General features: G+C 38.7%; 1 protein-coding gene across 2 annotated transcripts in view; it reads right to left on the reverse strand.

The window, feature by feature from the left end:
• Positions 1 to 16,697, reverse strand: part of dysf (dysferlin, limb girdle muscular dystrophy 2B (autosomal recessive)) — a 92,579-nt gene that overhangs the window by 11,571 nt on the left and 64,311 nt on the right. Inside the window, exons 42-47 of one of the 2 annotated variants that reach the window (XM_066680370.1) lie at positions 15,412 to 15,471; positions 5,640 to 5,738; positions 3,397 to 3,525; positions 2,571 to 2,726; positions 1,762 to 1,853; positions 1,144 to 1,314 (exon numbers count right to left, since the gene is read on the reverse strand). In XM_066680370.1, the coding sequence (XP_066536467.1) occupies positions 1,144 to 1,314; positions 1,762 to 1,853; positions 2,571 to 2,726; positions 3,397 to 3,525; positions 5,640 to 5,738; positions 15,412 to 15,471 (707 nt within the window). The remainder of the gene's footprint in view (positions 1 to 1,143; positions 1,315 to 1,761; positions 1,854 to 2,570; positions 2,727 to 3,396; positions 3,526 to 5,639; positions 5,739 to 15,411; positions 15,472 to 16,697) is intronic. The other variant, XM_066680369.1, reaches the window with a different exon arrangement.

Below are 16,697 nucleotides of genomic sequence, written 5' to 3' on the forward strand. Positions count from 1 at the left end.
TTTCATACATTTTCAGGATAAAAATATGTAGGAATATGTATGTTTTGTAGGAAAAATGTTATCCTGACTGTGTGAAGTGCTTTATACAAAAGTATACTCCTAAACACAACTTTCATTTTAACTGTTAATGTTACAATCAATCATTCATTCATTCTTTATCTGTAAGCGCTTATCCAGTTCCTACCTGGAATCATTGGGCGCAAGGCAGGAATACACCCTGGAGGGGGCGCCAGTGGTTGACAGGGCAACACAGACACACACACTCACACCTACGGACACTTTGGAGTCGCCAATCCACCTACCAACGTGTGTTTTTGGACTGTGGGAGGAAACCGGAGCCCCCAGAGGAAACCCACGCGGACACGGGGGAACACACCAAACTCCTCACAGACAGTCACCCAGAGCGGGAATCGAACCCACAACCTCCAGGTCCCTGGAGCTGTGTGACTGAGCTGTGTGTCTCAGGTCTCCTTCAGTGCTCGAAACCAGTGTCAGCAAATGGCTAAAAAACTGAATTGTCTCAGTCGGGTTTGCCAGGCTTTCTTCCTCTCTGCTTATGGAAGTGAAAAGCCACCTGGAGTTTTTAGATAATGGAGAGGACACAAAACGTTGAAAAGCATGAACCGAGATGAGGATATCGTTCTATTCCTGCTCCGTATGGTGGAGAATATTGACGTATATTTTCTGTTTCCAATTACTTGAAGTGGAAATATTTCCATATTCGGGAGATGGCTAACTGCATGAAAGTAAACAGACCAGAAGTAACACAAAACTAAACAACTCAACAAGTGAATAAAACTTTTAAACTTCAGCCATTTTGTTTTTTTCCCACAAACACACTGTTGCATCTTAAAACACACAGAGATTCTGAACGTGAACAAACTGCAGTTCCCCACAATCATAGACGTTCCCTTTAAGTGTTGAGGTAATTGCATACATGTTGCATATGAGACACATTATGTGTATTTGGTAGTTGTAGGCAGAGTGTACAGTGTTCCTACAATATTGGGAAATAAATACACATGCAACATACATACGTATGGACACTTATTCTGACATCAAATATAACCTTGGGTGTGTTGTGTGTGTGTGTGTGGGGGGGGGGGGGGGGGGGGTGGTAGGGGGTGTAAATACTGCACTTACATGCAATAGGACTGGGGCAGGCCACAGCGGGAGCCATAACGAGACAGAAATCGGTTCTCCAGGTCAATGATAGTCTCTCCAATCTTCTCATCTTTGGAGAGCATGTCATAGTCATATAGCATGATTTTCAGATCCTTCTCCAGAGGCAGCGAACACGTCAGTTCAAACATCCTAAACAAAGAGAGATTAGATCACTTATCCATTCTCATAGATGTTTATGCAATTCACCCTCTGCCTGACACTCATCAACTCAATGATTCACTTGTTTACATATCATGTGCAACCGAAGAAATATCATGGGTCCATTCATTCTTTTATGTAACTGTTTTGTTTTCTTACTAATAACATCTCCCTGTTGTGCTGTTATCGATTGTGTATCACCTTCATGTTGAACTTACCACACTATGAAATGACTGATGTAGTACTGTAATTGATGTGGTCATTGCTAGGAGTATAGTGACCCCTGCTGGTTCAGTTTTGAGCCAGATATATAATACTATACAGATATAGAGGGTATCTGAACCAAATATACTGCTCATGAATAAATGGTTTAAAGTAACTTGTACGTATGTGAATGAGATGTGAAACTAGCAAAGGGCAAGTGAGAGAGTCACTTACTTTCCAAAAACAGGGTCCAAGGTACAGGGTATGTAGTTGTCATGGTCGTTTATTGACTTTTTCCCTAATGTGATCTTTACATAAGGGTCGCACTATGTGAAGAATGGAAAAAAATATATATATTTATATATATATTCATATTCTACGACACACAGTAACATATCTATCAGTGTTCAGCATATACAGCAGCAAACACACTTTTTTTTTTAAGTCAAACCGACCCCCCTCTCATTAGTACTGTGGAAAAATCATCAAACACCCTTCGATCAGTGTATGGTTCAGTGTAGGCACTAAGTGTGTGTGTGAAATGTTCCATATCATAACTCCAACAGTTCCAGGCCTGAGAATGTAATGACAGAATGTCATCCGAGCGTGTACACAGTTAATGACAGACACGACAGCCTATCTGTAGCCAGGCCAGTGGGCAGAGACTTGTGTGGGAATGAGGCTTTACAGCCTGTTGGTGCTACAAGGTTTTATCCCATGCAAGTAGCTGGGACTCGCTTCATCTACAATCTGAATTCAAATGGGCCGTCATTTTTTACACTGTTTGTCCATGCCTGGTCATATTAAGCATGATTCATTGTATCCATTTCATTTAAAAGGCATCATTGCTATTCCACAGAGTATCAGCTGTCACCTGTTGAGGTAATATGACAGAAACTGACACAGGTAGCCTTTATTAATAACACTTGGTGCAATCAGAATATATAAGTTTAAAGTAGTTGTTTATGAAAGTGTCGTGTAGATTTATAAAAGCATTAAATGTATCACCAGAAAGTCCTATATCTACGAAACTGGAATTTTACCTTGCCATTGGCGTCTTTGGGCTGTAGGTTGTAGGCCTGAATTATATAAATGCGCACCAGGCATTCCTCTATACCATTCGGTGGCAGCTGACGGAACTGGCGAGGTGGGCAAGGCGCAGACGGATCATCAGGTAATGGGTAGATTTTAAACATGCCCTTTGTGACAAAAGATCAATAAAGTTAGACAAACACTTAACACTTCGCACTATTTTGATAACAGTGAATAAGAAGAACGTGTGAGATTTTTAAAGTTTGAGGAACCCCCACAAAATATCAGTCCTATAGCAATTCCTTTTTTTTCCCCAGGACAATAAGTCCAAGCCAGGAAGCCTTTAAAAACATTTAGGAACCTTTATTTTTACGACTCTACTTAAAACAGTCTTTACACACATGCTTTTTTATTTACAATTTGTTTGGTTATTAGATTTAATGAAAGCCTTAAAACCTAATTCTGGGAAGTACTAACCATCCAAATTTAAAATGAACAAAGCACTTTTTACAGAGAGTGGTGCATTGCTCTAATTCAACATTAAAAGCATTAAATAATTGGTCTAAGGCAAAGTTTGAGAAAGACCAGACTCCAAAAGGCTCCAAGAGGCGTTTGTTTGGCCAGCTGAAAAGGAAAGGCCAGTCTCTAATGACTTTCCTCCTCAGTCACTGCATGGGCCCATTAATAAGCATTAGTTTTCTCATCTGGCTTTCTTATGTCATTCTTTTTTTTTTTTTTTTACCAAAAACATTAGATAAAAGCAAACTGACAGAAAATATTAGCAGGTCTTTGCGTGACTAAGCTTCAGGGTCACATAAAGGATTTTAAAGAGCTTACTTTGAACTCTCCAACTACAGAGGGGTCTTCACTCTCATCCTGAGTTCGTCCACGGTAAAGCTTAAATGTCTGGCAGAAATCAGCCAGCTGCTCAAAACCCACAACTTTCTCCAGTTCTCTGTCATATACCTTTGGAGAGGAAAAGAACCATATCAGGGTGAGTGAGCCTGCATACACAGAAGTTATTAGTCACTGAAAACAGTGAGAATATTCTTACATCATGCTTATGGTTCGATAGACATATAAAATACACAACATGTTATTGTGTCTGTTGCCAAAGCAGATGTCTTTTAAGGTCTTGGAGCTTAATTTCTGTTGAGTAGAGAAATGACCTCTAACACTCTATAAACATAAATGGATCGGGAAATTCTCAATTATGAGAATGGTTAAAAATGGCAATAAATTTGCACAGAAATGATGTGATGTATTGGAGGAAAACCGGCATTGCCACAGCACGACAAAATGCCACTCGTTTAAAGGCCACCCAGAAGATTGCTAACTGAATATGTGAGAGAATAGCCATTCTCTCTCTCTCTCTCTCAGCATTATTAGCTGAAAATAACAGCTGAGCTCAGCAGTTTCGAGTGAGAGATTGTTTGAGCTTTATTCCTCCTAAGCCTGGGTCTTGCATTTTCCACACTAGGGCAAGGTAAGCCCTGAGAAACTAAGTGCTGTTTGGAAAGGTTGGAAATATTGTTTTATGGAAAGAAATAAGGGCAGAGAGAAAAAGACAGAGAGAGAGAGAGAGAACAAAAGTGACAAAATTGAGAAAGAAAGACGAACGTTAGAGGAGAAAAAAGAAGAAGAGAGAAACAGAGCAGAGTGAGCAGAGATCACCAGCAGCAGTGAGGGATGAAAAGGAGGTGGAAAGGGGGGGTGAATGAGATGATGATGACGTCAGTACCAGAGCCCCTGTCTGCTCTTGGTTATACCCCTGCGGCATCCCCGACATGAATTCATCGGAAAAGCTGGCAGCTGCGGCCTGCTCTCCAAACGCTCAAGCTCGTGGGAAGTGGAGTGAAGTGGACTGCAGCATGGCCGAGCTTTCCCTTTAAAGAAGGCACGTGCAATCCCACTGGCACAGTAGGCCCTTTGAAATCAAACAGCAAAGCTGATGTTTCTGTGTGTTTTGAAAAGCTCTCATCATGCTTCTTTGTGTTTTATTTAGTTTTGTTTGGAACTGCAGGCAAATCCACAACTATAATAAACTGAAGAGAATTAAGCTTAGTAACCTAGTGCTGTGTTTTTACATCAGTGCAGCTCCTGTTGGATTATCTTTACTGAAAAAGAAATATTTCAGAACATTTTAGATCTGTTTACACACTACAAGTTTGAAGCAGCACAGAATGCTTTTAGAAAATCAGCTGCTTTTAAATAAATGTGTTTTATTTCAAAGTAGACTTAAGCCACCTAGCATTTAAATCAATGTATTTATTTTTATAAATGACTGTCTTTAGCACCAAGCGATTATCAACAGATGTTGGCGTGCACACATGACTTTGTATTGGTTGCATTTGGCGCTGTATATTGTTGAAACATATATTAGCCGACAGGATTTTTACAATCGGAAGGCCTTGGATGATTTGCTGTATATGTAGCTCTTCCTTTAATTGTTTCCTGCAAATGTGGCTCCTTCGGTTAGATCCACCATACATGTCTCGCCATGTGGACTTTGAATGCCCTATTTATGATTCAGTTCTGGCACTGAGCCTAGTATGAGCACATCACTGTGGTCATTATCCAGTGTCAGCAACATGTCAGCAGTGGCTAACAATGTGAGGTACACTCATGCGAATGATAATATGGGTGGACCGTCTTGTGCTGTGCAAGCTGACTATGTAACCATAGGCAGCATTTGTTTCATGTTTGCTCCATCTATAGCTGAGCCCTTATCTTGGTTATAAACATCTGGAGTCAAAGATTCACTTCCACTGACTATCAGCAGAATCGAGAGTTGGGGGAAAACACAAAATATGATCCTGCTCATCGCGTTAAAACAGTGTGAGAAATTATCAGTCCTGTCCAATTCCATTTGCAGTTATGGGTGGTAAAAACCATTTATAAATAAATAAATATTCATAAAAAAATAAAAGGTTTAAACATTTTATAGATTGCTACCATTCAAATGAACTTGGATTCAATTAGTGCTTAACGCTGCTGTGTGAACAACACACAACGCCCTGTATTTGTGTCATGATCCAACATACACGACAACAGTGTTTCTATCAGTTCAATTCCTTTACCTGAAGGATGTCAAAGCCTTTCTCCACATAGCTCCCACACTTTTTCCTCTCACCCGTTGAGGCATAGAACTTGCTCCACCAATCCATGAAGTCATCATCCTAGTGGAAGAAAGTGAGACATTGAAAGAAAGCATGTAAGACATATGAAACTAATAGTCAGTAACAAAAAAATTTAAATGACCACTCATGAACCCTTATTTGACTTATGGATCACTGCTTGACGTTGTAATGAATACTTTTGGAAGGGCTATTTCAACAACCTTCACTTACCCACTGTGTCATCTATGTCCAGCATGGCAAGTAAGACAATGTTAAATTCAAACAGTGAGGGAAGAGAGAGTGATTAAATTATTGGGTCTAAAAGCACTAAATTGTTCATGCACATGCAAGAGAGACCAAGACAACGTTTACACACCAAAGGAGTGCAGAAATGACCAATGGAAAGAACCAAATCCAAAAACTTGCAGTTCTTTCCACAGTAAACTATTAGAGTGAATGGGAAGTCCCTTGCAGGTGATGAGGCTAGACATTTCAGGATAATCTAAAAGTTGCAGGAAGGAAGGCAGTAAAAAGCATCCAGGAAGATTTGCAGTCAAATGAAGACCACTGACACTAAAATGCCTATGCTAATATCTAGAGACCAATATAGCTGTGGACAGCAGGAATACTTATAAGGTTTTGTGTAATATTAATTAATTATTAATTATCTTTAGTTAAGCAAAACTGGTAAAACACCACCACAGTTTAGAAATATATGAGAAATACATAAATATCTGACCTTTTGATTTAGGGCAATATGCAACGTCACAATAGTCTTTATGTGACATTAACAGTACGGACATCGACATCAGTGTCCTGTAATGTTAAATGAATTAACTCCACTTAGTTATTATGATCAATACTGCAATTTGGTCGCATGACATGAAGACCATGGAAAGTATTTGGTGGGAAACATTGAAAGGTGGCAAGGAACAGGCCCTCCTCGCGCAGGCCAACACCACATTTCCCACCAAACAAAAGACAAAGGAGCGTTTTTAGCAAGAGACAACACCCTCTGCCAGTGACGCTGCCACTAAACCAGAAACAAAAGTGCATTTGAACTTCAAACAGAGCCAGGGGAGCCATCGTCCAGAGCTATAGTTAACTCAACACATTATCCAATTGCCTTTGACCTTCAACAGAGACACTGCTGAAATGAATAATGTGGTGTGTGTGTGAAAGAGTAAGAAAAAGGCAGGATGACTCAACATGGCACAGGATGCATGTGTGTGTGTGTGTGTGTGTGTGTCTATATGAGAGGGAGATATTCAATGTGTGTGAGACTTTGTCTCTCACCATGCTCTCATATACACACACACACACACACACACACACTGTCCACCCCCACACACACTCTCTCCAGCTTCCAGAAGCACGACTCTGGCATGTTCTGCAGGGGGACGCTGAATCCAGCATTCTTTTCACTGTTATTTTTCAACTGCAACGAGGGAGGAAAAAACAGTAGTGGGAGAGGAATGTTGGAATCCATTTCTTTCTCCTTCTCTGCGGTTAAGGCTCATGGCAGTGTGGCACGTGTTATGGTGGCCAGACACGGGGCAGATGGCTGTGTGTTTAAGTGTCCAACGTGCCACTGTGGTGCCACTGAGTGTGTGCGTATGGGTGTGTGTGTAGCGTAAAGTGATACATTGTACTGCTGTGTGTGTGTGTTTGTGTGTGTGTGGGTGTGCATTACACCAGAGCACAGTGTGTCACATTAAGCCTTACCTTCTAGCCTGTGGCCAAGACATATAGGTTTATAAACCAGAGAACCTCAGCATCCAGAGCATTTCAGGCCCATACAACTAATATAGGACACAGACAAGCTATTCCTACTATAACTGCCCAGCACATACCAAATTTAGATGAATAATTTGAACTCTTTAAAGCTGTAGTTTATAACAAAGTACTGTAACTTTCAGAAAGAACTCAGAGATGGTCAGTACAACCATCTGAAGACCACCTTCACTGAAGGACAAGTGTTTTTTCATTTATTTGTTTGTCATATATCATGAGGGAAATAAGCTGCTATTTTAAACTGCAGCGTTCCAAAAACAAGCAGCCAGGGTTTCATGCGTCATAAACCCAAGGGAATAGTCCTGTCAATTTGTGGGGTGTGGCTTTTCGAGCTGCAGTTGATGGACAAAACTAAGTTTTTAGGACCAGAAGAGGACTTTAAATGAATGTAAGTAAAACCAGTGGCTGTGGAAATCACAGTTAATCACTTGCCCACAGTCATATAGCAGTAAAAACAAATTAAAGGCCTGAAGGACCTGTCTTGGTCTGGTCATTGGAATTCACAACACAAGCGATATCCAGTTTGTCCTGAAAAGTCCTGGAAAGCCAAAGTTCAGCAGTTCAGTCCTTGGTTGCACATTACTGATCTGAATCTGACACGTTTGAGCAGTAAAATAGCTGACCTGTGCTGGAATCCAAACCTCCTGGACCGGCAAGGAACAACTCATGAGTAGGTCATTGTGTTTGCATTAAGGCCCTGTATATGTCATGGGCGCAAGTCCATGTCAAAACTAGGCCATCATCTCATTTCCCACACATTCTGTCGTATCTCAATATTCTGATTCTCAGTATTCTGTGTGCTAAAAAAAGGCTCTGGCAGAAATCAGGAGACTCCCATTGTAATTAGGTGAGCAAGAGATACAAATAAAGGGAGAAAAAGGAAAATAAAGACGCTAAATAAAGCACACAAAAGAATGAATAAATGAAGGACAGACAATGCTTCAGTGAACATTGTAGAACATCCAGAGACCGCAATCACACAGAGAACACAAGAGAATAAGCAGGGGTTTTTGGGGCAGAGAGGTTTTCAGTGGGGTTCCCCTACCAGGCGGTAAGTCTACCCAGTGGCGACATGGTGGGTAAATGAGACTGGCTGTATGTTGCGGAACTGAAGTTGCTATCAGAGCCAGTTAGGCTGAGAAGGCCAGGCTGTGGCCAGTGGCTGAATGGTGCTTTTCATTATGCTGCTATGAGTCTTCGCTTTTTACCTAACTGTAGGGTAACAGAAGGCTGGGCAGCCATGTTTCCATCAGTGTGAGTATACACGTATGTTTAGATTAAGTACTTTATTATTTCACGGGTGCAGATGTGTATAATGAGGGGGGATGTGGTGTTATTACAAACGTTACTGCTCCAGAGAGGACAGTGCGTAGGTTTGTGTGCACATTCAATAAAAATCTATCAACGAGTTCTTCCACTGAGGACTTAATATGGCAGCTTGCCATTCACACTCTTTCAGGCAGGCAAATAATACTATACCAGACAGGATGGCAGGTCCAGCCTTTATGTGCCAAGTGCATGCTGGCAAAGACATTTCATACGTGGGCATGAAAGAGGGCATGCTGCCTAATGTCAATACATGGTGGCCGGCACAGTCAGTGGGAAAACAGAGCCCCAGGAATTCATTCATGCAAAACTTGTTAAAAGTGGGTGGTACGATTCTCCTTTACTCAATCAAAGGCTACACTTTTTTTTGAGTCCATTAACTTTCAATGGATTGCCCTTTAAAAGGAACACTCTAGTGTTTCTCATCGTACGTTCAAGGGGTTTGGAGGCAGGGTTTCTCAGACAGGGCGTCTCTTTGATTGGTCCATGGGTTTGTTGGACAATTTGGCCCAGTTTTTTTGGACTATTTGACCCCATTATTGCTGGGGGTTGGTCAGCCTAATATCTACCTGCTGCATTTTTTTGGGATTAAATCGCTATGAAACAATTACGGATCAAAAAAGATTTTTTATACCAACCAAAAACCGACTATGCATAATTTGTTGTATAAGCATCTCTCTGATGTGAAATGCGTATATCTTATGTGTAATTGTGTACAGAAATAGTGATAAGTTTCTTTGAGCCAACATTCCATAAATCATTCAGGAACACAGCCAATAAGCAATCATCAATACCTGAAAAGTACAAGCGATACAAACTTCACATTACATGGTGTGTTATACTTCAAAGGGTTATGTACGACTTCTGCTTTAACAGTATTATATTTCCTGAATATAATAGCTACCATTTTTATTTAATAAAACATATATATATAAGTATGCTGTTTTCTATTGTTATTATTATTTTTTTTACAAATTCTGTTCAGACCTTTAAAAGGAAATTTAAAAGTACTCATTATTTGCAACATTTGATATTTGTTTTATATGTTCTGTTACTATTTTGCACCTCTAGAATCTACTAATAAAAAAAAGTTGTGATGTTTCTGTTGCATTATATATGATCTAAAAAAAATTCGTAATCGAGAATTGTTTATAAGTTTGAACTGTCAGAATCCTACAAGTGTTATAGAAAGTCTGAGGAACTAAGTATGGGTCTTCTTCAACATCACTCAAAAAAACTATTTGACCACTTCATTTTTAAGAATGTACAACAAGACATATAACAAGCAAGACTGTGCCTGAGCCAAGGGAAGAGATTTCATGAACTTCAGGCCTGTTGAGAAAAGAAAAAATAACAAAAGAAAGCTGCAAAGAGTTCAACAGTAAATGGACTGAAGTTAAATCTATAGACCTGTAATGAAAAGAATGTTTTGAATATACTGTACTGACATTCCAGACATTTTGACTGACAAGTCACTCAAGAACATAAACAAACAATTTCCAGAAAGGCCTCAGGAATTTGCGACATAGGTCGGTGAAAAATCATTTGGGGCTCTGGTACAGGTTGGATTCCAGGCACAGAACACTTTCTCCCAGTCTCTTCTAACTTAATCTACAAGTTTTTTCCGAAGTATGTAAGAGACAGGGGTTTGGGCTGGGGTTCTTACATAGCTTTTGCAATGTGTAGCTTGCAATCATATATAACACAAGCTACTTTTTTGTTTTGCTTAAGTTTTTAAGTTATTTTTTGGACAGTAAATAACACAGAACAAAAACTGAAGTAAGTAAGTAAGTAAATGTGTGTGTGTGTGTTGCACAACAACTCAACACTAGAAGGATTTTCACTCTAACCAAGGGGGATCCTTTAAATAACCTTTAGCATACTTGCACAGTCGGAAGAAAATTCAGCCATGGACCAACATTCCATTTTATGAGCAACCACAATTCTGGCCATTTCTTTTTTTTTTTTTTTGCCTTTAAACTTCTGAAGTTGTTTTGGATGTCAGCTATAAAGGCGAAAAATGGAAAAATCATTGAAATACTTTTTGCCCTGAGGAATGTCTAGAGGCTTGGCTTGTAAGGGGTCAGTAGTGTTTTACGTTCCGTAATGACTGCATCATGGTAAGATGGGCTTCTGTTTTTGACAGTCATCATAAAGCAATATTAAGTGACTGTGATGCCTTCTGGCTTTGGACTTAAATAATATGAAGTAAGACTAGCCACATCAGATAAAAAAAAATTGTATGAAAATCACAAAATGGCTGATCAGTAGGTTCTTTCAGTCCAATTCAGTATTCAGTGTATTAGTGGTGTACTGTTGGTCTTCACTGGGCACTGATTTCATGGACTGGGTCAGTCTTGTGTGAATGCAATGCATCTGCAATTCATGACCACACAAGGCCCAAGTCTCAAGGATTACATGCAACAGTACAAATCATGCATAAGAAGGCCTTCGCTGTCATTTGAGAGAGGTATACCACAGCCTGTTACGTCATCTTGACAGATTTGACATTGTGATCAAACTTTCAAAGATTGGTTTTGAAGACTGGTGCATAGTTTAGCGCAGTGTTTATAAGCTCTGGAATAGCATAGGCTTTGGTTCCTTGCCTTATTTAACATAACCATTTAAAATTTTATCAGTAAGTTGACTATGGTTGACAACTCAGGTGTGTTGCAGGTCGTGATGGACAGTAACAAAATAAATTTAATTCCTTACTGTACGTAAGTAGTTTTTTTTTCATGTATCTGTACTTTCCTCAATTATTTCCATTTTGGGCGACTTTTTACTTTTACTCCACCACATTTCAAAGTCAAATACTTATTTTTACTTCATTACATTATGAAATTAATTTTGGTTTATGTGTGAATAAAACCGTAACTTGAAAAAAAAGCTCCCTGCTCCGCAAAGCTCTCCGTCCGACACGTAGCGGCACCGTTGTTAGGAGACGAACGAACACAGTCACCACTCTAAAAGAAATCACACAGTATCTGGCTGTATATGAGTCATTAGTAACTACTATTCATTCGTATACACGGTTTAAGGATCTGTAGATGTCACAAATCACTCACCGAGAGTGAGAGTCAGTTGAGTTTTATTAAACACAATACGTAAAGCGAGGTCAAAACCAGAAGAAATATTCCAAAACCCAAAAATCAGTATAGAGAGATAAACAAGTCCAAAAGACAAGAATGAGTATGAGGCAAAAAGTCAGAAAAACAAAACCGTAGCCTGTTTAAGAAACAGGTGCTTCAGAATTGCAGCAATAGCTCAAAATATAATCTGCAACTATGTAGACAAAACATAGAGTGTAAAGGAATACTAAGTTTTCAGCTACAATGTGTAAAGCATGAATTTTGTTACAAAAATGATAATAGGACATTAGAGCCATAATATGTCATGGTACTTTTATTTTCGATACTTAAGCACATTTGAATGTAAATGCTTTAGTACTTTTACTCAAGTGGAATCTACAAGGAGGACATCTGCTTTTACTGGAGTAATATTTTACCGTGAGTATCTGTTCTTTAACTCAAGTACCAGGTAGGTGTTCTTTGTCCACCACTGGTTGCAGGAGAAGAAAGTGTACCAGACAAAGGGCCTCTAGGATCAAACCACACAGGTTAACTGGAACCTTTATCAATGTTACTTTTAAATAACCATAGTGTTGCTTATGGAATAATGTGTGTGTATTATGTTGTTGACTCAAAGCCTACTGTAAACAAAATAATATTTAGAAACTGACTGTTTACAATATTTTACCCTTTAACTGGGGCAAAATTATAGAAATACATGGATTGAGAGACCATTGTTTTAATACAGAAAAATGAAAGCAATATGTAAAGAAAATCATTAATTCATTCATTCATTCATTCATTGTCCATAACTGCTTATCCATTTCAGGGTCGCAGTTGGTCTGGAGCCTACCTGGAATCACTGGGCGCAAGGCTGGGACACACCCTGGAGGGGATGCCAGTTGGGGATCCCAGATGCCTTTGCAGGGCGACACATTCACACATTGATTCACACACTCACACCTATCCAATCCACCTACCAACATGTCAAATTGGAACACCTGGAGGAAACCCACATGGACACGGGGAGAACACACCAAACTTCTCACAGACAGTGAGAACCCACAACCCCAGGACACTGGAGCTGTGTGACTGCAACACTACCTGCTGCGACACCGTGTCGCCTTAGAAAGTCATTCAAGGTGGCTTGAAGGAAATGGCCCATTCTAGAGTAACTTACTTGGACAGAATAGGTGTAACCAGAAGGGCTGAAAAGCAATCTCTCAGAAATAAGTATGCATGAGGCATAAACTATAAGTAGTGTAGTGTAGCGTGATAAGAAAAACAATACACAAAAATATTTTCCCAGATTCACCACCATTCCACCATTATGAGCCTCAGGAATGAAACAAACTCAGACTGTGTCAGTTCAATTACTAATCCTTGAGAACAAAAAATGATGGCATTAATGCTTTAGACATGAGCCCCCTGATTATCTGTACCACTGTACAAAATCCAGGTTGATACATTTCTCTACAACTAAACAACTCTTGGACTTGATTGATTCATAGATTAAAAACAGCTCTTAAAACGTTGTCTGACTGATTACATGTAAACAACATGATTATGCAGAAATGTTGAGAAAGACGAAGAAAAATAAGTAAATAAAATTTTCAAAAAATAAAAAAACCTCTTCATGGCTATATGGAAAGAGCAGGGATTAGGTTATCACAACACAAACTGTAATGTTATGATCTATCTCCTCCCTCTAAGGGCAATGGTTCTGTACAAGAGTGGTGTTTCTGAGCTAACATTAAGCCTTGAAAATTTCATTAGTGGAAATCTGACTGAATGAACCTATCCCACCCCCTCTTCATCTGTTCCTGAAATTTGGCTGTAGGGGATACACACCGGGAATCTTTTAACAGCCCTATTTACTTTGGCTCTAGTCAGAAAGAAAATTTGGGTTTTTGATCATCTGGTTTGAATATTTTCTAATAAAATAAATATCGTTGTTTGCAAAAAGAGAAACCTCCAATTCTTGGCTTGGAGAGACACTGAGTACTGCACTTGGAGTGTGATATAAACATGCATTCATATCAAAGGAGCCTGCGTAGTGTACAGCTAGCCTGGCTCCGAAACAGTCAAAAGGACTATCAGCAAATCCCTGATACTATGGAAATCAAGTCATGTGGCCATATTGCTTAGCAGATCGAACTTTATATACTCCTCTACTCTGCTGGGACAAAACCTCATGCAAGAACAATATATGTTTCAAGCAATTTGAAAATATTCATCCTTCCATGTATCATTATGAGATATTATTACAATACTGATACTGTCTGTTAATTTTAAAGTATATTAAAAAATTAATATAAAAGGCTTTTTCCCAGCAGTAAATATATTCATGGACAAATATCACATTCTGTTTCTCATTACAGCAAAAATAAACACCTACATTCTGTAGCACATATATTTGGGGAATATTTAAAAGCATTTGCTATTACACTGATGAATGACAAATAAGATATTTTAGCATGATTAATACTGCAGTCTCCAATGCTTTCATTCATTCACTCATTCATTCATGACTGCACAATCACATAGCCCCAAAAAGATCTAATTGGATTTTTTTTCTTTTAAATAAAAAAAAGAGCCCAATATTAAAAGCTAGAGTTGAACTGTAAATGACTGTAAGCTGTATGAGTTAGCAAGTTTGGAAGACTGTTTTATAATGATTCTACACACTAAAAATTGTTCTTTATAGAACCATGAAAATGTAAATATTAGTTTAAGTGCATAAAATTCATGATTAATTAGTTAAATGATTCTTCACTATACTGGAACAATTCTTTAATTAAAATAACTTTTTTATAACAGGACCAAAAGGCTATATTAGTCAAATAATCATATTTGAATATTATGTAGACTCAGGTTGCTCATATATTATTCTGTATTCCCTGCACTCTTTTAATGTTTATGTAATCATGTTTATGTAATCTACTACTACTTGATTTTTCAAATGTAACAGTCAACGAATTTAAGAAATGCTGGAAATCTCCTGGATGTGCTGGATGTGTGTATCACACCTGGAAATGCACGCATGCAGGGCTACACAACAGAACAAGCACAAATACTAAACACATATCATCATTGCCCAAACAAAACCATGTATCTGCATTTTTTCCAATTTTTCACGAGACAATGTCAAGGTAGATTGAACAATAGAATGGCTTTTGAATAATTTGTAATAAAATCTCTTTAAAGTGGCTTGCAGTAAAATGTAAGCACATTTGGAGCTTCCTATAAAGTTACCATTTTGGAGATACATGTGTTTTTAGACAGTGACAATATACATATATAACCACAGCTGTTCAACATCCCCATGATTCCACTCCAGACATGACAGTTCTTGCAAAAACCTTACTTTAAATCTCAAAATCTTATCAAGTAATTCCCATAGCAGATATACCTGGCATTAAACATGATAAAATAGCTTATTTGTAAGAAGAAATGTTGAAGAGCAAACAAGGAAATGGCAGGTGGGGTAGGTTGAAAAGGACAGTAAGAAACAGGTGTAATTAAATTGCATCTATACGTACATGTAGGCTGGAGCGAGAAGTTGAGAGGTTAATAATAGCAGAACTGGTACCATCTGCCAGCTATAAACCAGAGGCATTGTGGTTAGTATCTCATTAGTCAAACCCAGAGACATTCTGAAGAACCCACTGGATCATGGGGGATTTGCACATTTGCAATATGGCAATATTTCAGAATCCTAAACATGTTAAAAAAGTCACTAAATATGTTATAAAGACAAAGAATCTATAAGACATATAGCATACTAAACAGGCCGGGCAAGTAGACTAATTACTTCTGTAGAGCTGCCTTGTGAAAATGCCAGTGTTAAAGCACTACATATGAAAATGACATAATGATGTCACAACGCATGAGCACAGCTGAGCATTGTATGACGTTATCCGACAAGAGAATAGAAGCAGAAAATACCTAAGCAGAGTGTGAATAAGGCACAGATGGCATTCTTAAGCATCCCAATTCCAGTCTTTTTGAGCTCAGACAAGGCTGTACTTTCAGCATATGAATAAATCATTATAAACCCTGGACCCTTACAATGTCATTTCTTGATGAAGAATGTTACATTCGTTTTTCCACAATAGGGCTTAAGAGTGTGCCTTTTCCAACAATAACTTTAACAGATGGAGAAGGAGAAGACACTATGTGTGTAGCCAGTGCCACAATGTAAGCACTAAAGCTAATTAGACACAGACACAACACATACATACATAGAGACACTGCACTAGAGTACCCTTTAACAGTAAATCAAACCATTGTTGTCCTTGGGAGTATGTTCACAAAAAAGTGCCAAACCCATCATAAATTAGTAGCCATGAAATCCATCTTCTGGGATAAACAATGGGAAAATAATGAAAGCCTGAAAAAATGTTCTCTCGGGAGCCATGAGAATCTATAGAAAAAAGTACATCTACAGTGCAAATGACAACAGTAGTGTCTCCATTGTGCACTGAATGCAATAAACCATTCAAACAATAAGATTTAAGGTTCTTCATAATTCAGTTTCAAAAGAATTTAACCACTTCATTTTCAAAGCCTCCTCACCAGAGATGGAGATTCAAGCCAGTCACACAGACTTAAGTCACACTGTAATCGCTTGTGAATTGACCTGGATTTAAGATTTAGAGCTAGTGAAATTTAAGCCTGGGGTGAGGGGATGGATAGACATTGAAACAAACACAAAATGTATTAAATTATTGCTTTTAAATGACTGTTTTATGTTTATGACTAGCCTGTCAGTTTTGCTATTAGCATTATTGCAAAGCTGTTTTCTCAGTTTTCTGCTGTGTCAGTT

Source organism: Hoplias malabaricus, chromosome 9 (assembly GCF_029633855.1).
Source record: "Hoplias malabaricus isolate fHopMal1 chromosome 9, fHopMal1.hap1, whole genome shotgun sequence".
NCBI lineage: Eukaryota > Metazoa > Chordata > Actinopteri > Characiformes > Erythrinidae > Hoplias > Hoplias malabaricus.